Below are 21,551 nucleotides of genomic sequence, written 5' to 3'. Positions count from 1 at the left end.
CTGAAAAGAGGTGCAAATCGCAAGAGACAGAGGTGAAAAAGAAGGCTAAAAGAGAGAAGCAGATGTGGGTCTCAGATTTAGTGCAGCAGCAGCTGGGGTCAAAAGGGCGAGGCCGGGACAGAGAGCCAAGCACAGCTGAGGCAGGCAGGGCCAGCAGGACTAGGCAGGGACACTTTGGGAACCACTGACCTATTGGTATTGTAAATGACAATGCCTTTTATTATTGCAGGTTTTTTGAACACATAAATAAAAGGCCTGCACACGTCACTTTTTCCTTTTATATCGTATCGTTTGCTACCTCTAGTATTTTATTTGCTCTTGATACTTGCACAATTGTAACTATTGCTTCATGTAACGTAACGTTCGTTTTTGTAACAGGCTCACTTGTAATTGTTCTCCTTTGTATCTTTACTTTGCCTAGCCCAAGTGTAAACAGAATTCGTATAGTTAAAATATTTCTATAATGTGGCTTATGTAGCTGAATCCACTGGATATACCTACAAAGATCTGTCTAAACTAACTTTCTGAAAATGCATTGCTATAATTTGTTTTAAAATATGACCATAACTGACATCAGCTTTAAATAGATATTGAATTTATTTCAAACTGCAATAACATTCTCGCTTTCAAGCAGTGCAACTTGCATGGAAGTGAGCCTTTCTACAGTGCATAAATTGAAACCTTTGTTCCCCTGTCAGGTATATGCCTGTTACATAATAAAGAGCCTTCATTTTGAGAAATTAGACCTGCCTTGGGCTATCTTTCTCCAGTGTCCCTTGGTAGACATTAGTTTCTATATTTAAAAGAGAGTCCAATAAAACGCCTTAGCAGTAACTTACAGTGAAACACAACTAATGGGAAGGAAATGGAGAGCAAAGGACCAACCTTGTTTTTGTTTTTATTTCACCATGCTCAAAAAAGGAAAAATATAAGAGCTGTTCTTGGTAAAGCAAGGGCATCATGCTGAAATGGTCATCAAACCTGACGTTCAAAAGTGAAAATCCAAGGTAAAAAAAAAGGTAATGTGCCTTTACAGAACAATTGGTTTCTGTCTTCAGTTTCATGTTTCAGAAGAATATGTGCTATCAATTCGTTCTAAGTCTTTCTTGCAAACCTTTAGAGTTGAGTCTTGAAGGCGTGTGAGTAGAGAAGAAAAGAAACGACAGAAGAATTGAAAAATGGCCAGCGTTGTAATCAGAGCAGCAGAATGAATGGAGTGTCTTGAAAAAGGACATTTGGATATACTGTATGGAGGTGGGTTCAGCTCCCACATTGAATAAGAATGGCTTTTAACAAAAGTCAACTGAAAGGGATCATTAAAGGTGCAATGGGAGAATATTCCATTTAGCCCAGGATACTTCGCTTGAGTCGTGAAAGGTTAATTGGTACGGATATGTCGCGTATCCGTGCATCTGCATGTGGGAGCGAACAATGAAGACTGAATGCTTCACTTGAGGTGGGAAGGCTGCAGGCTTTTGCGGAACATTTCTCTTCACCTGCTTCTATCCCTAGACAGCTTTCACAGCAGGCAAAGATAAAAAAAACACTGAATTTTACTGCTAATAAATTAATTAAGGAATGAGATGAGACCGCCAAGTTCATTTGCACGCGTGGCCCGATGCAGATTTACGTCCCTATCTATTGTGAAGCTCTCTGACACCTTCGCTTCGGGTAAAGTCCGCGCTATACAAAAACGCATTAAAGAAACAAATAAGTCTTAACAGGACCCACAGGAATCCCTCCCAAGACAGTCCCAACAACTTCACTTACCTGATGTTGGAAGAGGGTCCTACAAGAAGACGGCGGGCGGCAGAAGACGGCAGCATTAACTTCCTGCAAACGACCGAGCTGCGTATGAGTAATGGAGACTGCATACGACGCGTATACGTACGCACGCATGGCGGCAGTGCGCCTCTTGGGACAAACCATGTCCCTAGTTTTTGCGGGTGAGTTCACATTGTCACATTGTGGTCGCGGCGCCCCTGGCTCCTCATTACGGCGCACCGGGGTGCCGCGGCGCACACTTTGGGAACCATGGCGCTAGTATAAAATAAAGAGGCGGGGCCCAGCGGGGGTAGTTGTGACCGCGCTACAGAACCAACCACTTGTGTAGCGTAATTCATTAGCCACCGCAGCGCGCACATGGTCCCCTGCTAACGAGGCACATTACACTGGCGACGAGGCGGCAGCGGACGCACGCTACTTTGCCGCACGGCGCTCGCCTGATCAGCGTGCCACGGAAGTCGAGACAGCTGCTGTCGCAAGGCGGGGTTCTGCTACCCCGACTCCACGCCTTCTCTCCAGCGTCAGCTCGGCTCCGTGCGCCCACTAGAGGTCGTCCAGCGCTGGTGCTGCCACGTTCTAAGGCCCCAGCTCCACGCCATCTCTCAGGCGTCTGACCAGCTCCGTGCGCCCCCCCCCCCCCAGAGGGTACCCACAGAGGGTACTGCCAAGCCGGCATCAGTGAAGAGCGGCCTTTGCGAGTCCAGGCCACAATCGCCCTCTGTCAGGCAGCTGCCTAGTCTGCTGAGGTGAGGCAGTGCACGTGCCGCGAGGTGCCCCCCCCGGTTGCATCCTGATGGCGGCGATCCCAGCTATCGAGCCGTTTGTGGTGGACGGCACTCCATCATCACTGGCCCCGAGGTGGAAGGACTGGACGGAGCGCCTCCAGTTCTACTTCGAGAGGGCGGGCATCGCCCGCGAGAGGCGCCGGGCACTACTCCTGCACTTAGGAGGTAAGGACATTCATCATATTTACAAGACGCTGGTGGAGGCCACGCCCAAGACATACGTGACCTTGCTGAATGCGCACTTCGAGCCGATGGCAAAACAAGGACTATGAGCGATTCATCTTCCGCCAGGCTAAGCAAGAAGAGGATGAGTCGTTAGATGCATTCCATGGTCGCCTGAAGGAACTGGCCAACACATGCGGCTTCCAGGATGAACAGGAAGAAATCAGGGCCCAGATCATTCAAGGCTGCTACTCCTCGAAGTTAAGGGAGAACATTCTCCAGGAGTCTGGCAAACCCCTGGCTGACATTCTCACATTGGGACGGTCTAAGGAGTTGGCGAAGGCCAGAGCATCGCACATGGAGGCTGCACTCCACCGCCCCATCAAGACGAAGCAGAAGAAGGTCATGAAGGCCAAACAGCGCCGATCTCCAGGCAAACGTCCGCAAGACAAGCGGAGAGAATGTGGATACTGTGGAGGCACACCCCACCGCATGCAAGACTGCCCAGCGAAAGGGAAGAAGTACACGGCCTGTGGCAGGATAAACCACTTTGCGGCCGTGTGCAGGTCATCGAGGCACCAGAAAGAAACGGCCCAGGCAGTAGGCGAAGCACCCAATAGTAAAGACATGGATGACCACACTGGAGACTATCCCATTCATTACATATTTGCAGTGGACCAACCGCCACAGAAAAGGCGCAGGCTTCCAAAATGCCGTATCCAGATTCACAACCAAGAAGTGCGGGCCACCATAGACACCAGAGCCTCAACAGAGCTGATGGCCTCCAACGTGGACAGAAACCTAAATCCATACCCACAGTTGCGCGAGGCCAAGATCCGCGTATTTGCATATGGACAGAAGACGCCCATCCCGCTCCTGGGGTGTTTCAGAACCGAACTTCGACATCACGACGTGAGCATCCCCACCACGGTGTATGTGACAGAAGAAGGGAGCGGAATGCTGGTCAGTGGCTATGCAGCGCAAGAGCTGCGGCAGATCTCCTATGCCCTCACTATCCAGGAAGAAGAATTAGCGGCCATCATGGAAGAGTTTGATGATGTTTTCCAAGGGATAGGATGACTAAATGGGAAAGAGGTCTCTCTCCACATCGACCAATCAGATCAACCGGTGGCGCTGAGACACAGACGCATAACGTTCTACCTCAGACAGAAGGTCGAAGATGAACTGGAGGCGTTGGAACAGCAATGGATCATAGAGAAGGTCAGTGGACCCACCCCATGGGTGTTCCCGATCGTGGTGGCTAGAAAGCCAAAACTGCCAGGGCAGGTCCACATCTGCGTTGACATGCGCCTCCCAAACGTGGCCATTAAGAGGGAATGTCACATAACCCCTACTATCGATGACATTCTGAGTGAGCTGAATGGTGCCGTGTGGTTCTCAAAAATGGACTTCCGCTCGGGGTACCACCAATTGCCTCTACATCCGGATTCCCGATATATCACTGCCTTCTCCACCCATGAGAAGATACAAGCGCCTCAACTTCGGGATTTCGAGCGCCGCCGAGGTGTTTCAGAACACCATTAGGGATGCTCCCCGGAGTCCTTAACGTCAGTGATGACCTGCTGGTATACGCCACGTCCCTGGAAGATCACCACAGAAGTCTCTGCAGTGTCCTTCAAAGGATCCGAGAAGCTGGCCTCATGTTCCACAGAGAAAAGTGCTAATTCCTGCAGAAGAAAATCAGTTTTTTCGGATACATGTTCTCGGACAAAGGAGTGGCCCCAGATCCTGACAAAGTACGTGACATTCAAGATGCCCCAGCACCCTCTAACGTCTCGGAGATGCAGAGCTTCTTGGGGATGGTTCATTTCTGTGGACGCTCCATCCCATATCTGACCAACATCATGAAGGACCTTAGGGAGCTGACGAAGACTGCAACCCCGTGGCAATGGGGCCCGACCAGGAACGAGCTTTCACAGACACCAAGGCGGCCCTCTCTGCAGACACCACACTATTGTACTTTGACCCAGCCCGTCCTACCAACATTGCCGTGGATGCCAGCCCCTACGGGCTAGGAGCAGTGCTCACGCAACAGCAACGTAATGAAGACTGGGCTCCAATCGCCTATGCAAGCCGCTCACTGATGGAAACCGAACAGCGCTACTCGCAGATTGAAAGGGAGGCCATAGCCATTCATTGGGCCTGTCGGCATTTTCACATCTACGTATACGGACACCCATTCACAGTTTCCACAGACCACAAGCCTCTTATACCTCTCTTTCAAGGGTCTGCCTCGAAGCCCCCTCCCGCCCCCCCCCCCCGAGGATAGAAAAATGTATACTCCAGCTGCAAGGATATGATTACCGGGTAGATTACAAACCAGGTACGTCCAACCCGTCAGACTATTTCTCGAGGCACCCGAGGGCGGAGACCAAAGCAGAAGAAGAGGACGCAGAAGACACCGTAGAACATAGGACTTCAAACTGTGGGGCATCCCTCCAGGGGGGGCGCGCACTTCACCTTCTATTGTTGCTGTCAGGCGCCAGTCCTCTAACTCAGCCCGGGCCGCTACAGCTCCAGCTGCTGGGGGCTCGGCTGAGAGTGTCTGGAGTCACAGGTCTTTAAAGGCCAGAGGCGCAACGATTTCGGAGGTGGTGGGGAGTGGAAGGGGGCTAATTTTTCCAGCAATAGGAAGAGTGGAGATGCAGGGGCTCTAAGAAGGGGTGAAAAACACAAAGCCTCATTAACGAGTAAATGGTCTTTTAAAGACCTGTGAAGTACAGGTGCGGCTGGCAGCACCAAAACTGTCTGTGTGTGTTTGCCCGGGAAGCTGTCTCAGCCGGGGCTGACACACACTACGGGTGGGTTTGGGGGCCACGGGGGGTGAGGGCGCTGAAGCCCTTTGAGTCCTATGGGCGTTGCGCACCTGATGTGAAGGCAATTGTATCCCCAGGTCTTAGTCAGAAGCCCAGTGGTCGAAGTGGGCGGGAGCGGAAGGGCACAGCGTGCCCCTCCTGGTTCAATTCCTAGGATTCTGTTTGCCTACTTTTTTATTCTGAAAATGCGTCCCAGGACAAGAAATCACCATCCCCTTTAAATAAAGCTCAGCCTTTCCTGGCGTTCGAGGACGGGTGGCAGAGAAGTAACAGGACTCTGTCTTTTCCTTCTTGCTCAGAGAAGAAAAATACAGTGTCCACTTCTGCTCTGCCGCTTCAGCTGCCCCCCCCCACACTCTTTCATTCTTCCCTCTCTTTCTGTCTAGCAGTTCTTCTCTTACTGAAAACGTGACTTCAAGATTGGGTTCTAAAAACTCTCTTTCCTCTCCTTTCTTTTATTTGCTCCCCTGTGAAATGGATCCAAAAAAGAAAATCATTTTTGCTGGAAATGTCGTATTTTAATTTCAAAGTGCAGCATCTGGAACAAAAGGTTAAAAATATGAAAAATTCACCTGAACGTAGGTGATTTATGGTGCTGAACGTGATGACCTTGTTTTGTTAGGGGGGGGGGGCAGTTCGACTGTTAGGCGCCTTTACGCCAGTTTGGCAATATGCCTATGTTTTATGGTTGAAAAAAAGAGAAAATTGAGTCCTGCACTATCCTTCGTCACACTGTGCGACACTCGTGCCTTACAACGCCGCCGTACCCCCGGGCTGACGGCACAGGGCTGTGTGCTTTACTACTGACTGCAGGTGTATATCCTACGCGGCCGGCCCGAGGGGTTGTAGGCTGTAAGATGTGTAATGTGTAAGTCTGCAATAAAGGTCTTGGAAAAAAAAAAATTATATGAAAAATAACTAAATAAAGTAAGACAGAGTGATAGCAAACTGGCCAGATTGATTTTATTCACACCTAAGCACATTAGCGCCACTTTTACAGAGTTTGCCGGTGAAGCGATATTTTTGTTTTCTTGTCTTTGTTTTCCCTGGGCTTGCAACTAGTGCACCAATCCTGGAGGTACTGCAAAGTGTGGATTGGAAAACAAAATGTGTACTGCGGCTCTGCGTCCAGGGATGTGGTCTTTTTACCATACTGCTTACGTTTTGTAAGGATATAAGCAATGGACATTGAAATGGGTCCATTCAGGGCCCTGTAGTCTTGTCTTTAACTTTTGAGGCAAAAGAACTCACTGATTTCTGAATAGTGAGGGTAAAAGCGTTAAGGTAACCATGTTGTTCCTGCTTAAATTTCACATGGCTTGCTAAATTTTGCATTCCCTATGAGTGTTTGCTTTTTCCAGGATGTTGTTACTTTTTTTGTAGGCCGTATATTGCTCTTGTCTATTGCGTCATTTAAATTGAGCCGCATCCAGGTGTTTATAGTTGGCAGCAATTGGATTGTAGTTGAAGGCAGTGTGAGTTTTTCTCAGTGGGGCAGTATGGTGTTCAGTGGGGGAGAGGATGTGGCACTATGGCCAGAGCTGCTGAATTTGGAACTGGGGAACCAGGTTCAGCCTTAATAACCAGTCCACCAGACCACTCTCCTGAGAGAGCACAATCCCATGCTAGACCTTAGAAGGTTTCGCAAGAACTTAGAAGCGCTGATGTCTTAGCACTAGTAGGTCGACCCTAGCACTGACAAGTCTGGGTTAACCTTCAAGGTTTGTCCACCACAATCCATACTGAAGTTCACCTCCAGTCTTGCGGGCAGGCCTATGAAGCAGCACAGCCAAGAACATTAGTGACTCTGTCACTGAGGTCACAGGACCCTTGAGAAGGGCCAGCTCTAGGGCAGTGCAACCGGTGTGACCGGGCGCTGACTTTGGGTGGAGGCATTATGTTTGCAAGTATATTAAGCTTTTAAAAGTGCTTGCTGCCTCCTTCCTGGCCTCCAGCAATTTTCAGCAACAATAAAAATGTCATGATGACTCTGGTGTTTAATGTTCTTCCTAGAGAGAGATCAGAGTTTTGTCTAGTGGAAGTTTTGACTCATGGATAGGTAGTACAGAGGGTTAATGTGCCTGCTGCAAAGAACATGTACAAAGTGCACATAATGTAAATAGGTCAGTGGGCTACTGCTTTTGAACCTTCCTGAAGATTCCATTCTCTGGCAGGTAAGAGTGAAGAGTTTTTTGTATTATTTTTTTAAAGCCTCGCTCCTTTCCCCTTCGTCCCAATACTAGTGGGAACGTTGGATGTTTCAAGGAGGAGCGGATTTGGCATTAATGCCATAGGTGCTGACTTTGGTTCTGGGGACCTGAGTTCGAGTCCTGGTATCGGGTCAACATCTTGTGATCCTGGGCAAAATCACTTAATTTACCAGTGACTTACGAAAAATGAATTTGACCTTGATTAAAGTCACTGGTGCTTGTTTAACATGTTCCAATCCCTATGCGGAGTCCACAAGCCTAATATAACAAATATTGTCAAGTATGCCTACCATCTGTCCTCGCTTCTTTCATAGACCAAATTTAAATGCTTTCTTGTGCAGCTATTTCTGAAGCTTTGGAAGGCGATCTTCTTTATAAGCCAACTATGCTAACAAATTGACTATTGATGCTGCTAGAGAATAAAGATGTATATATCCTTTTGAATCACTTATATCACATGTGTATGATGTAAATGTCCCCTAGGCCTTCTTGGAAAACTGTGGCTGGCCTCCTACTGACATGGCCACACCTGGCCATACTCCACATAATCATGGATTTTTTAATTGTGTCAGAAAGCATGTTTTGTGGAACTTCTTTTTCTGATATCTTGTATAGGGGCAAGGATGTGGCGCAACAGCCAGAGCTGAAGACTGTGGAGCTGGGGAGCCAGGTTCAATTCTTGATGTCTGCTCAACATCCTGTGATTCTGGGCAAATCACTAAATCTCCCTGTGCTTACAAAAAATGAATGTGTGCTTGTGTAATGTAAAAGATGCTCCTGAAAAGCGCTCCAATACATTTGGGTCATGTTCACGCTATATAAAACTGAAAAAAATATATTACAACATTTTGTGAGCACTCCCGTTTCCAGGCACTGCTCAAGACTGGAAGTGGAACACAACCTAAGGATGGCAGAAGCAAGAATCCATCCACACATTGTCTCTGTGGAGAAAAACATGCACTCCCACACCTGAGTTTTGGGAGTGTTTTTGCTAATCTATCCTAAATTTTATGTTTTATGTAAAAAATAAAGCACCAATGAAATTTTTTGTGCTAATTGTTTTCTTTTTATTTGAACTATCGAATAAGCACATGTACTACAAAAACTTCAGTTTACTAAACACTCTTACTTTATTTAATATTATTTGCCCTATACAACCTGGGCTCTGCAGGAGGGAATGGCCATCAATGATGCAGAGTACCAGCTTCCAGAACTTTTTTATCAGGTGGTGGGGGGGGGGGGGCTCGACGTGTAAAAAGGTTTAGATGGGGGGGCTCGGCCATCAAAAGTTTGAAAACCTCTGCCGTAGAATATGTCCGCTTTGTGTCCGAACGGTCCTGGCCGATGCCAATGAGGATCGAAACACTGGTTGAAGGCACCAGAAATGATGAATGCCTGCAATTGGCAATCGCTGCGGTTCGAGCAAATGACTGGCGATCCATCCAGACCAGCATGACCAGACAGACACCACAAGCGAAGGCCACGTTGGAGTCAATAATGAGAGTCAGAGGAGGAGCCTAGCGCGCAACCAAGATGGCCGCGTAGGTGCGAGGCTCCCGAGGACCTCCGCGACCTCCTGCATAAATCCTGACAGAATCCTGTCCCAGATGAGGGGACTGTATTTGTGAGCCCGAGCAGAGGTGACGCCCGTTTTCCGTTTTTAAATCGGACCTCGGACACCGGCAGGAGCATCGATTGAGGTTTGCGGCCTTCTCCACACCGGCCCCCCGTACTGGAGTTGTGGGGCGATCCGGACACAAAGTGAACAACAGCGGCGGGCAAGGCTGGGTGACTCGCGTACCCCGCACTTTCACTTTCGCTTTTGCGCCCTCCTTGCTGCCAGGCGAGGTTGGGTTGCGGGGCGGTGTGCGGTGGTGTGGTCTCGCTGGGGTGCCCTGCCGGTCCGCCAGCTGCGGTCCGTCCTGCGGAGCGGTGGTCGCTCCCCCCTGGACCCCTTGAACTGGATTGTCGCCCCCCCCCTTTCTTGAGGAGACTGACTCGTCTTGGGGATCGAAACCATGGCCACCAAACAAGATGGCGATCGGGCTAAGATAAAATCGACCCGCCGTGGCGCGGCCCAGCAATCCAACAGTATGGACCGCTACACCCTCCAGAAGGGATCCCCAGAGGCGCCGCGTAGGTCCCCTACGGGCCCGACTGATGCTTCCGCTCTGCCCACGGACCTGACCCTCCGAGACGTCATGGGCGCCATCGCCGAGATGAAGGCCTCGGTGGACCAGCGCTTCGACACTCTGGCGCAGAAGATTGACTCGGTCCTCGTGGACGTGGGCCTCGTGAGGGCTGATTTGTCTAAAACCAACGACCGGGTCGATTCTTTGGCCCACTCTACCACGGGCCTCACAACGGACGTGGCGGCCCTCCAACAGGAGGTGCGCAGGCTTGGCCAGGCGAGCGCCCTGATGAATCGTCGGCTGGAGGATTCCGAGGGTCGGGCCCGGAGGAACAACGTTCGCATTATCGGGGTGCCGGAGGGACGCGAGGCGGAGGCGGCGGATCTATTTGTTGAGGACCTGGTTCTCACCCATCTCCAGCCTCGGGGGCTGAGTAAATTCTTTGCGGTGGAGCGTGCCCACAGGGTCCCCGGGAGTAGGCCTAAGGTTGGAGCCCCTCCGAGGCCTCTCATCGCCCGGATCTTCAATTTTCGGGACAGAGACGCTATCCTACAGACTTCCAGGCTACAAGGGCCGGTCAAACTTGACAATATGGACATCAATTTCTATCCTGACTTCACTCCGGCAGTCCAAAAGCAGAGACTGAGCTTTCTTGGTGTTAAACGTCGCCTAAGGGACCTGAATCTCAAATATGCGATGCTTTTTCCAGCTAAGCTGAGAGTGGAGGTGGATGGCCACACGCACTTTTTTGATCGACCCGAGGTGGCCGGGGACTGGCTAGACACTTTGCCCGGAGATCGGGGCCGGGGGGGTGGGGGGGGTGCGGTTGGTGGGGAGGGCCCGCCGGATCAGGACTGAGGGACTAATGGTAGGCCTTGCTCTGGACTGCGTTGTTGTCACTATTGACTGTTAGGGTAAGTTCCCCTCCTGTGGAGGTCGTGTGGGGTCTCTTGGGGGATCTCCCTCCTCCTCTGGGGGACTAGTTAGTTTTCTTATCAATGGGGCGACAGGCACACTGCACTTTGGGGGGGCTGTTTGGGCTCATGCAGGGGTGCAGGGTGGGGGGAGTTCTGTTGGGTTGGGTGGGTTGGGGTGGGGTGTGGTTCGTTTCTACCGCAAGGCAAACCCGTTATTGTATTGTTGTTTTTGAGATGCTCTGGGGGGGACAAATGATGGCTTCGTTATGTGATGGGGGGTAGGGATTTGACTGTGCTGTCCTGGAATGTTAACGGACTGGGTGATAGGATCAAGCGGGGTGTGGTCCTGCAGTATCTGAAACGGATTTCGCCTGATGTGGTCTTTCTGCAGGAGACACACCTTATTGGTAACTCCTTTTGTGCCATGAATCGCCGTGGCTTTCGCTTGGTGGCCCACTCGGGCTTCACATCAGGCTCACGGGGGGTGGGCATCATGGTCAAGACCTCGCTCCCGCTAGAAATAGACGAGGTGCGCCATGATGAGAGGGGACGCTACACTGTCTTGGTGGGGAGGATGGAGGGCAAGGTAGTTGTCTTTGTCTCTGTGTACGTCCCACCGGGGCTACAGTCCACCACCTTTGCAGATCTGGGACGCCTCCTCCTTGACCTCCCGGGGGGGCTTCTGGTGGTTGGGGGGGATTTCAATGCGGTGGCTTCTGGGACTATGGATCGTCATCCCCCTAGGGACCTCCCCCGGGCACAGGCGTGGTTAGCGGGCCTTTTAGACACACTGGGATTGGTGGACTGCTGGCGTTTAAAGCATCCCACCCAGCTGCAGTACACCTTCCATTCGGGTGCCCATGGTAGCCTCTCGCGGCTTGATTATGTCCTTGTCCCTGCGGCCTATGCTGGGAGGGTGGGAGAGGTGCGCCATCTGGCGCGGGGTATTTCAGATCATTCCCCGCTCCTATTGCACTTGGGTGTCTTCCCGAGGGGAGAGGGCAGGGTAGCCCCAATCAATGCTTGGTACCTGCGTGACCCCACTATTCGTGCTGACCTGATTAAATCATTGCAACGGTATTTTGAGGAGAATGTGGGGTCCGTTCCGTCGGCTATCTCCCTGTGGGAAGCCTTCAAAACAGTTCTCAGAGGGGAGGCCCTCTCCTTTATCTCCCATGCCCGCAGACGCGCACAGGAGGAGGTGACCCGGGTGGAGGCCGAAATTACTGAATTGGAGGGTGGTCTGGGGAGTGGGGTGACTGACGCGGCGCTGCATGTTCTACACCTTAAACAGGCGGCCTATAGGGCCCTCGTCACGGAGGCGGCCAGGGGCCTTAGCAGAGAGCAACAGGGGCGACTGTACGATGTGGGTGATAAGGCTGGCAAACTGATTGCGTGGTTGGATAAGAAGGAGAGAGCTAGTCGTGTGGTCCCGCTGATTGAGAGGATGGATGGTGTACGAATTACTGAGCCGGAAGGCATTGTTTCCTGCTTCGCGGATTATTTCCGCGAGGTATATTCTCCGGTCTCTCCCTGCTCGGAGGAGGATTCCCATGCCCTGCTGCGGGACATCGCGCTGCCCTCGCTTTCAGTGGAGGACAGGGATTCGTTGGATGCCGCTCCCACCTCGGATGAAATCGCCCTCGCCATACGCTCGGTCGCCTCGGGCAAGGCCATGGGCCCGAATGGCCTTCCTATCGAATTGTATAAGCTGCGACCGGATGTACTGGCACCTCACCTCCGCGCGATGTTCCTTGCGGCCCACTCGCGGGGCTCCCTCCCGCCGGACCAGCGTCTAGCTACCATCGTGGTTATCCACAAGGAGGGGAGACCGCGAGACCGGGTTACATCCTATCGGCCGATCTCGCTCTTGATTGCGGAGCCTAAAATCCTCGCCAAGGTGCTTGCCAACCGGCTGGTCGGCGTGGTGGGCGATCTGGTCCACCAAGACCAGTCCGGCTTTATTCCCCATCGCAACACGGCCCTTAACCTGCGGCGCTTGCACGGGGTGCTCGCGCGTGTTCCATTTGTGCGGGAGCCGGCCATCTTGGCGTCCTTGGACGCCACCATGGCGTTTGACACGCTCGAGTGGCCGTACATCTGGGCGATGTTGGCGAAATTTGGATTTGGCCCGGGATTCATCAGCTGGGTCAAATTGTTGTACTCTGACCCATTGGCGCAGGTGGTGGTGAATGGTCGAGTCTCGGCCCCATTCGTGCTGGGACGGGGCACGCGACAGGGTTGCCCCCTGTCGCCGCTCCTGTTTGCACTGGCCTTGGAACCCCTGGCGGAGTGGCTGCGGTGGCACCCTTCTATCCGTGGTCTCCGTTGGACCCCTGAGTATGAGGACCGCGTGTCCCTCTACGCCGACGACATCCTGTTGTACTTAGCCTCCCCGCGTAAATCACTGATTGTCCTGGTCGATGTTCTGCGCTCCTTCGGCCGTAACTCAGGTCTTGTCATCAACTGGGCTAAATCCTGTGTCTATGTGCTTTCCGGGGAGGCTCCTGTTCTCCCGCGGGGCTGCTCGATCCAGATTGCCTCGCAGGGGTTTCGTTACCTGGGCGTCTATATTACGCTGGACCCGGTGGCCCGCTACGAGCGGAATTTGCTTCCCCCCCTCCAGCGCTTGAAGGAGGACGTCGCGCGCTGGCGGCGCTTGCCGCTTTCGCCGCTCGGCCGGGCGGCATTGTTCAAGATGATGTCATTACCGCGCTTTCTGTACGCTCTCCAGAACTCGATGGACCTGGTCCCGGCGCGTTACTTCCGTGAGGTGGAGAGTTTGCAGCGCCGCCTGTTCTGGGACGGGAGGCCGCGTATAGCCCTGGCAAAGTTGACGCTCCCGTGGTATGACGGAGGGATTGCCCTCCCGGATATTAAGCGGTATTACTGGGCCTCCCAATTAGCTGCAATTAATCACGGCCTTTACGGGCCCGCCTTAAACCCGGCATTTGAAATGGACAAGATGCTCCTGCCCGGTGGCGATTACAATCGAGCGCTCTACACTAGCGTGCCCGATTCCCGCTTGACGGGACCCACGCGTGTCATGGTGCGAGTATGGCACGCGGCCAATGCAGCTATGGGATGGAAGGACCGTTTGACCCGGGCGTCACCGTTGTATGCGTCTGAGAGGTTGGGCTCCCTATGGACCTCGAAGGGCTTCGATAGGTGGGACACGATAGGCATTAGTACAGTGGGGGACCTCTGGACGAGGGGAGGATTCAAAACATTCGAGACACTGCAGGCGGAGTTTCAGCTGCAGGGCAGTGAATACTTTCGATACCTGCAGGTCCGTCACGCACTGGGTTCTGTCTTCCCAGACGTGGCCGCCATCCCGGAGTCCTCCCCACTGGAGGATAGAGAGCTAGATGGCCACGTTCCGGACAGCACGATCTCCCTCATCTACAAGAAGTTGATTAATGACCGCTCGGGCTTACTGACTGGGCTCCGCGAGGCTTGGGTTGCCGATGGGTTGGAGCTGGACGACGAGGACTGGATTTCCGCGGTGGCCTCCCCGAAGGAGGTGGCCATCCCGGCTCGCCTTCGCTTCGTCCAGCTTAAGATACTTCACCGGGTGTACATGACGGGGCCAGGGCTTCTGCGTATGGGCTATGCCGAGGATGGACTGTGTAAGCGTGGGTGCGGTGCATTGGCGACTTTTTTACATATTCTGTGGGAATGTCCGAGGGTGGAGCGATTCTGGCGTGGAGTGCATGAGGTCCTGCGAGCGGTTACGCATGTCGTGCTGGTGCCTGAAGCGAGGAGATGCCTGCTGAATGTGTGGGAACCGACCGACTACTCGGTTCCGCAGACGCAATGGGTGACGCTGGGTTATATGATTGCTAAACGTGACATCGCTCAACTGTGGGGATCCCAGAGGCCCCCGGCAGTGTCGGCCTGGAAAGAACACATGGATTGGTGCATGTTCCGAGAGAAGGTGGTGTATGTGGCGCGGGGTAAGCCTGGGGCGTGGCTGAAGGTGTGGGGCCCCTGGAACGCCTACCGCGGGGGTATTTGCGAGCCGCCATTGTTGCCTCCCGCTTCACCAGCTCCGTCCCCCTAGATGACCCTCTCCCTCAATCCCGGGCACAGTGTTTTCCCAGTCCCGGACCTATTCCCCTTCCCCTCCTTCAATTTTAGTGTATGGTTGGGGTCCCCCCATTTGAGGAGCATATGTTGTCACTTTCGCTCTCGGGTTGCCTTGCGGGTGTGATTTTATGTTGCTGTGTTGTATAAAACGAAACCGTATTGTGGGCTCAGAGTCATGTGGCCCACGTGGTTGATACCTCCTGCTTTAGCGTCTCTGTAACGCCAAGTGCCTTATTGTATATATGTCATTTATTTCGGTCACTTTAGCGGCCGGCCGGAAGGTTGTAGGCCCATACCTGTATATATTTGAGATTGTAATAAACGGTTTCAATCAAAAAAAAAAAAAAAAAAATAATGAGAGTCAAAGAAGAGCTATCCACTGACAGCAGTGGGTGTCTCCTGGGAGGTCCACGACTAGTTATCCCGTCAAGCCTTGCACAACAAGCAGTGGAACTAGCACATTGAGGGCACCAAGGCGTCATGAAGACGAAAAGTCGGCTGAGAGCAAAAATATGGTTCCCGGGGATGGACACGATGGTCGAGCAGGCCGTCAAAACATGCCAGTGGTGCCAGGTCTCAGGCCAGCCGGAGCGACTTGCACCTGTCATCACTAAAGCCAATCCGCAACGACCTTGGGAGTGTGTCAGCATCGACTTTGGGCACTTGCCAGACGGACGCTACGCCCTTGTAGTCCTAGACGCTTACACGAGGTAAGCAGAAGTAGAAATTGTAGGAAGCCAAACCGCCATGGAAGTGATCACCAAAGTGGAGAAAATCATTGCCACTCATGGGATCTTTGAGGTGGTGAAGACTGACAATGGCATTTCAAGGGGCAAGAGATTGCTGACTATCTCAAATCCTGGGGCATCCACCATTGGAAAATAACACCGCGCTGACCTAAAGCAAATGGGGAAGTTAAACGGTTCATGCGCACCCTCAACAAAGTCATTCCTATCACTCATGCCGAAGAAGCGCCCCTAGAACGTCGTGAGCAGTATGTTGTGGACCCGGGAGACTATTTTCTTGTACCTTTTGATTGTTTGAATTATGTCCAAACCCTTTACCTTGATTGCACAACTTATTTGTAAAGATCCCAGCCTGTGAACTGTCTGAACACTAATTCATCCAGGCGTAGAACGTGTTGCCTGTGAATAATATTAGATAGTTTGAACTATATCTACCCTCTACCTTCATTGCACGACGTATCTGTAAAGATCTCAGCCTGCGAACCGTCTGAACATTAATTCATCCAGACATAGAACGTGTTGCCTGTGAGCAATATTAGGCAATCCCAACTGTGTGACCATGAATACTTATATCCAGTAACACTACCTCGGGTCCGCATAGTTCAACTTGGATACTTTCCTGACCGGCATTAATTTCCGGCGTGGATACCGATCCTAAGGACTGTGATACCGTATTTGGTTTTATCTAAAACAACCAAGACAACGATTGACACTGTCGTTTATCTGGTGTTTTCTTTCAAAATTCTCCTGACAAACCAACGGCTGTCAATATTGAATTTTGTACCTATGCCGCATGATGTTGGACATCAAGTTAGGCCTTGAAGTTTTTGTTCTTTGAAAGACCATTCAAATACGCCCTGAAGAAGGAGCCTGTAAAAGTTAAATAGGAGCTCCGAAACGCGCGTCGGCGCTGGTCTTATGTACAAACTTCTTAACCTATGGTTTTTAATAATCACTAATTTTTCCCTTGTTTATTTTGAGGTCTATTGTCTTATCAATTGTATTGTATTGTGTATATATGTTTGTGTTTTATGTCATGTTGTTGTGGATTGTTGAAGACAAATTATAAGTGTGTTTTATTATTATTATGCAACATGCAGTCTATGTATTAATATATAGTTTCAAAAACACATGTATATGTTTTCTAAGTAAAAAAAATGAAATAATGAGTTAATAAATGAACTAATGTAGTTTTGTACACCGTTGACTGTGGGTCTTGTTTTATCACATGGACACATTGCCTAATGTTTAAAATAAAATAGTGCAGGAAGTTCGGTTTTATGCATAGCGCCCCTAGAACGAGCCATATACAGCTTCCTGAGGGAATACCGATTAACGCCCCATCTCACGACAGAAAGAGCACCGGGGCCTGCAAGCATGGGCCGAGTAGTATGAGACACTATTCCCCATCACCCGAACTGGGTTCCTTCCCCGATTGACAGGGCTCAGGTCCTAGCCAAAAGGACCAACACCAACGACCAGTCCAGTATGAACAGGAAAGCAAGAGCATCGGACATCTGTGAAGGTGACATGGTCTACGTCGAAGACCGACATCCAGGGAACAAATTCCGCCTCCCGTTTGAGCAGTTCCCGTGGACAGTAACTCGCCGGAGAGGAACTATGATCACTGCCCAGAGGGGGACAGAAGAACTCACAAGGGATATATCTTTCTTCAAAAAAGTTCATGCAGGGACGATAAACATCCTAATCCGGAAAGGTGGGGAAGCAGGCCCAAGTCGGAGAATGGCCGAGGACAGTGAAACCCGCCAGGGGACGATCCCCGTGGCTGTCTCGAATGTGCCTGACAGAGAGCCCCCATCTCCACAGAGAGGCCCTGAAGGAGAACAATCCAGCTGCCCACCGGAGTCCCCGGATGGCTGCGTCCCAGAGGATGGAGTCCCGTCTCTGCTCCCATCCCGAGAAAAACATTCCCAGTACCATGTGCGGAGCAATCCTGCCCCCTCCTCCCGCCTTGCAGGTTTCCTTGTGTGAGAAACCCAAGTCATGTGTGGGACTGCGAACGGTGCCTGCGTCATCGAGCCGGAGGTGGACTTATCCTGAACTGGTAAAAAATTGTCTGTTTTCATGTTGTTGTGTTTAATTAAGGTGAGGAGGAATGTAATGTTCATAGTGCGGGGTAACGGTTCACTTTACCCACGCACGTAGCGTACGCCTGAAATCCAGCGCATGACGCAATGCGCTAGTATAAAATAACGAGGCAGGGCCCAGCGGCGGTAGTTGAGACCACGCTACAGAACCCAATCACTTGTGTAGCTTAATTCATTAGCCGCAGCAGCGCGCACATGGTTCCCCGCTAACGAGGCACATTACACCCAGACATGCCAACCCTCCCGATTCAGGCGGGAGACTACCGATTTCAAGGCTAGTCTCCCACCTCCCGATTCCTGCAAGCAAAAACTCGATTCCTCGGGGTTTCAGCTGACAGGGCTTGGTAATGTGTAACGTGCTAATTCTTCCAGCAATAGTCAGAGTGGCGATGCAGGGGCTCTAAAAGGGGTGAAAAAACAACAAAGCCTCATTAACAAGCGAATGGTCTTTTAAAGACCTGTGAAGTACTCGGCGGCGGCTGTGTGTGTACCCGGGAAGCTGTTTCAGCCCGGGCTGACACACACGAGAGGTGGGGGGAGTGGGTGGTGTTGTATGCACTGCCAGCAACCTGCCTGGCCAGTGCACAACACTTGCATCACCCTCTCTCTGACTGCCCTTGGGGTCCATGCTACTAGGAAGGTAAGAAAAAACATGCATTTGCGTTTCAAATGTCCGATCCTGCAGCAGCACACTTCCAAGGCCCATACATGACAGTAACCCGATTCAAGGCCCCATTCTCCCGATATATTTTTTTTTATCTCCCACTTTGCTCTTCTGAAATGTTGGCATGTATGATTATACCATTGACTGCCACTGAAGCAGAGGCAATTTAAGGCGGGAGACAGATAAAACTAAAACTACTTTGCCTTCTTAAAACGGGAGGGATAAATGTTCTTTTCTACCCGAGGTTCTGGAAATAGATGGCATCGTTCGTGGACAGAAAACTGGGAAACCTTTTCCAAACCTGTGCAAAACCCTGAGAAATGGTTGTCAGATAATGGCACAATTGGTCCAAAAACAAGTGCCAGTTGCGGCGGAACACGCACCGTTGCAGCCCGCTTCGCTTTAGCGAACGTTTTTGATTGTTTACGTCCCTTTTCTCCTTTTGGAAGGGTGGGGACAAAGCAGAGAAACCCGTGTCCCCTAATCTCATATTCCTATTTTTTAACCGCTTGCATCTGCCGCAGAGTTAAATCCCGCGGTGCGCGCATACTCGGAAATGACCAGTGTTCCAGAGGCGCTTCCGGTGGCATCGGAGACGAGGGAACACGGGAAAAAACTTCTTCCGGGTTGCGGCCCGCCCCCCATCACCCCAGTACAGGTGGCCCGAACCGTTCTCCACCTTTTTTTCCAGCGAGAATCGAAGAACGGCCCAAACGTAGGTAAGATGGCAAGGCAGAGGAAATTACACACGGTTAAAGCGTGGCGGGCTAGACAGCGGTGCAAAAAGCGCCGGTCAATGACCTACCGGTGAAATGGCCCAGGACACATACACAATGATGTCAAAGGGTGTAAGATAAACTGGGGTTGGGGGACAAGGTTGAAGGGAGACAGCGCAGTGTTAAACGTTGACGTGAGTGCAGAGCGTATGGGCTGCAGAAGACGGAGATCAGAGACCAAGACGTGGAACATAGACAAAATAAGAAAAGGTGGTTTGGAGAGTAAAGTGAACGGGGTCTAAGCCGGGCATAAGTGATAAAAGACTCGAGGAAAGTGTAGTTTAGAGTAGTCCGGCTGCTATATTCCAGAAACTGGACTGACCGTAACGTCGCAAATAAGTTCACTGAAACGGAATGGTAGACATTGGCATAATTGCAGGGCCCTAGGTGTAGAATTGATTTTTCGGAGGTTAAAGTGTATGTTGTCACGGTTTTCTTTTTTCTCCCACAGCCTCCTCGGGTGGGCCATGGCGGCGTGGTCCCGTACAGCGGTGCTCACCCTGTACCGGGCCCTGCTGCGAGCTGGACGCCAGCTGCAGTACACAGACCGTGACTTCTACTTTGCGTCTGTCCGCCGAGAGTTCCGCCGTAACCAAGGTCTAACACAGCCTGACGAAAAAGCACGGCAACTGGAGAAGGGGCAGTTCTTCCTCCGCACCCGACTGGGAGGGCTGGTGTGAGCGGGCCTGCGTTGTGAGCCAGGGTCCCTCATCCACCACTGACTTTTGAAAACGTATTTGGTTATATCTGCTATTCCACTTGCAACTTAAAGTCTCAGGTGAGCCAGTGAACACGTGCTAGGTCACACACAAGATTTGTAGAAAAAGTGCCTGCTTCTAGACCAGACACCTTAAGGGTATATGCATACTCTGTAGTTTATTGCAAGCATGGCACCGTTTTCTCTACAGGGACGGTTTTTAGATCTCGCTTGCGCAGTCTAGCTCCGAGATTTAATGACTTGGAGAAGAGGGGCTTGAACCCGCCCCTCTTCTCCCCTGTTCTCCATTGGCTGGCCTCTTGAATGCTGGCCAGCCATTGGAGAAGAGGTCAGTCATTCCGATTAGGCCCCGTCCTTTTCGGATCGGGGGGCGTGTTTTTTGCAAGAAGTCTCATTCTCTCCTCCAGCCAATGGCTGGAGGAGAGAAAAGACAAACACGCCCTCGAATCCGAAAATGCCGCTGCCTTTCTCCGAGGCATTTCTGCTCTGCCTCGGAGAAAGGCAGTGGTGTGCCTTTTGCTCTGCCTTGTTGTTCCTCTGGGAAGGCTTTAGTTTTTACCTGGTCCGGAGAGAGGCGGCTCCCGAGTTTCACGCCAGTGCCAGACACCCAAGGTCACTTAGACTGACGGAGGAGTGAGGAGTGAGTGAGTGTGGGTCGGGGAGAGGGATAAGCGCCGCTGCTGAACAGGAAATGTCGGGCTAAATTGCAACACATATAAAATAAATAATCTTTGTGAATTAAAAGTCAATGGAAAGTTCCCGCGGAGCATGATGTGAATTTGTAGCCATTGTGTGTACTGCTTAAACCGCATTGGCCGGTCCTGTATGTCTGAGCTCGTGGCCGCAGATAACCCGTCTCCATAACAAGGCTTGTTTTCAAGCTGCGCAGGTGAAGAGGACAGACTGAATGATTGCGATCGATTCCTCCTTCCACCTTTCTGCCGCATCTTACAACCCACTTTCCTCCTCCTGCCTCTCCCCCTTCCTTTGCCTCTCCTCCCCCCCCCCTCCCCTAACAGGTTACCTCATTGTCTCTCCTGTAGTGCTGGCCCGTTAAGCGCTATACAAACAACCCATGTGACATGATAGCAACTAGTGGGAAACCAGGCGCGTATTTGAAATACCGTATTGTACGGTATTTGTGAAGGATACTTCCAGGGCCAGAGGTGATCTGATAGTCTACGAAAACACGAGTCGCCGTGGCTAGTAGTTTAAGAAATTGAAGCGCCATAAGACAACGATTAGTCGATGATTATTACAATATTTCATGCTTTAAAGGGTTAACATGTTAGCAGTAAGTCTCTTTTTGGTGGGACTTGCTAAGAGTGATGTTTTCACACGGCAGTGGAATGGAGTAACACATAAAAAAAAAACGATTTTTCTAAATAATAAGTGCAATTATTTGGGAAGAATTCTTAGTGACGCAGTTTCCTCGCCTCTTGCTGACGAGCTTCATCGGTTAATACTTCCTATTTTAGCATGCACTGAGTCGCCTCTGTACAGAGTCAGCCGTGGCACAGTAGCTCTCCTAGCACAGTTGGGTCTACACAAAGTTATTCTTTTGTGAAACCCCTGTCATTCTTGTGAGTATTAAAAAGGACTCCATGCCGCTTGCAAAGTTT

At 51.2% G+C, this 21,551-nt stretch overlaps 1 protein-coding gene across 3 annotated transcripts; it reads left to right on the top strand.

Annotated features, from left to right (window-relative positions):
* Positions 1–18,997: 18,997 nt before the first annotated feature.
* MIURF (mitochondrial elongation factor 1 upstream open reading frame) lies at positions 18,998–19,891 on the top strand. Of its 3 annotated transcripts, none has more exons than XM_085601260.1 (2): positions 18,998–19,154; positions 19,663–19,891. In XM_085601260.1, the coding sequence occupies exon 2, from the start codon at positions 19,679–19,681 to the stop codon at positions 19,889–19,891; it is 213 nt and encodes a 70-aa protein (XP_085457386.1). In that variant the 5' UTR covers positions 18,998–19,154; positions 19,663–19,678. The 3 variants fall into 3 exon arrangements, with proteins under 3 accessions (XP_085457386.1, XP_085457387.1, XP_085457388.1); XM_085601261.1 differs by having other exon boundaries at positions 19,008–19,150; XM_085601262.1 differs by lacking the exon at positions 18,998–19,154 and adding an exon at positions 19,299–19,421.
* The last annotated feature ends 1,660 nt before the right edge of the window (positions 19,892–21,551 follow it).

Source organism: Triturus cristatus, chromosome 4_2 (assembly GCF_964204655.1).
Source record: "Triturus cristatus chromosome 4_2, aTriCri1.1, whole genome shotgun sequence".
Lineage (NCBI taxonomy): Eukaryota > Metazoa > Chordata > Amphibia > Caudata > Salamandridae > Triturus > Triturus cristatus.
Note: the sequence above shows the minus strand (reverse complement) of the source record. Positions and strands in the feature narration are given on the sequence as shown.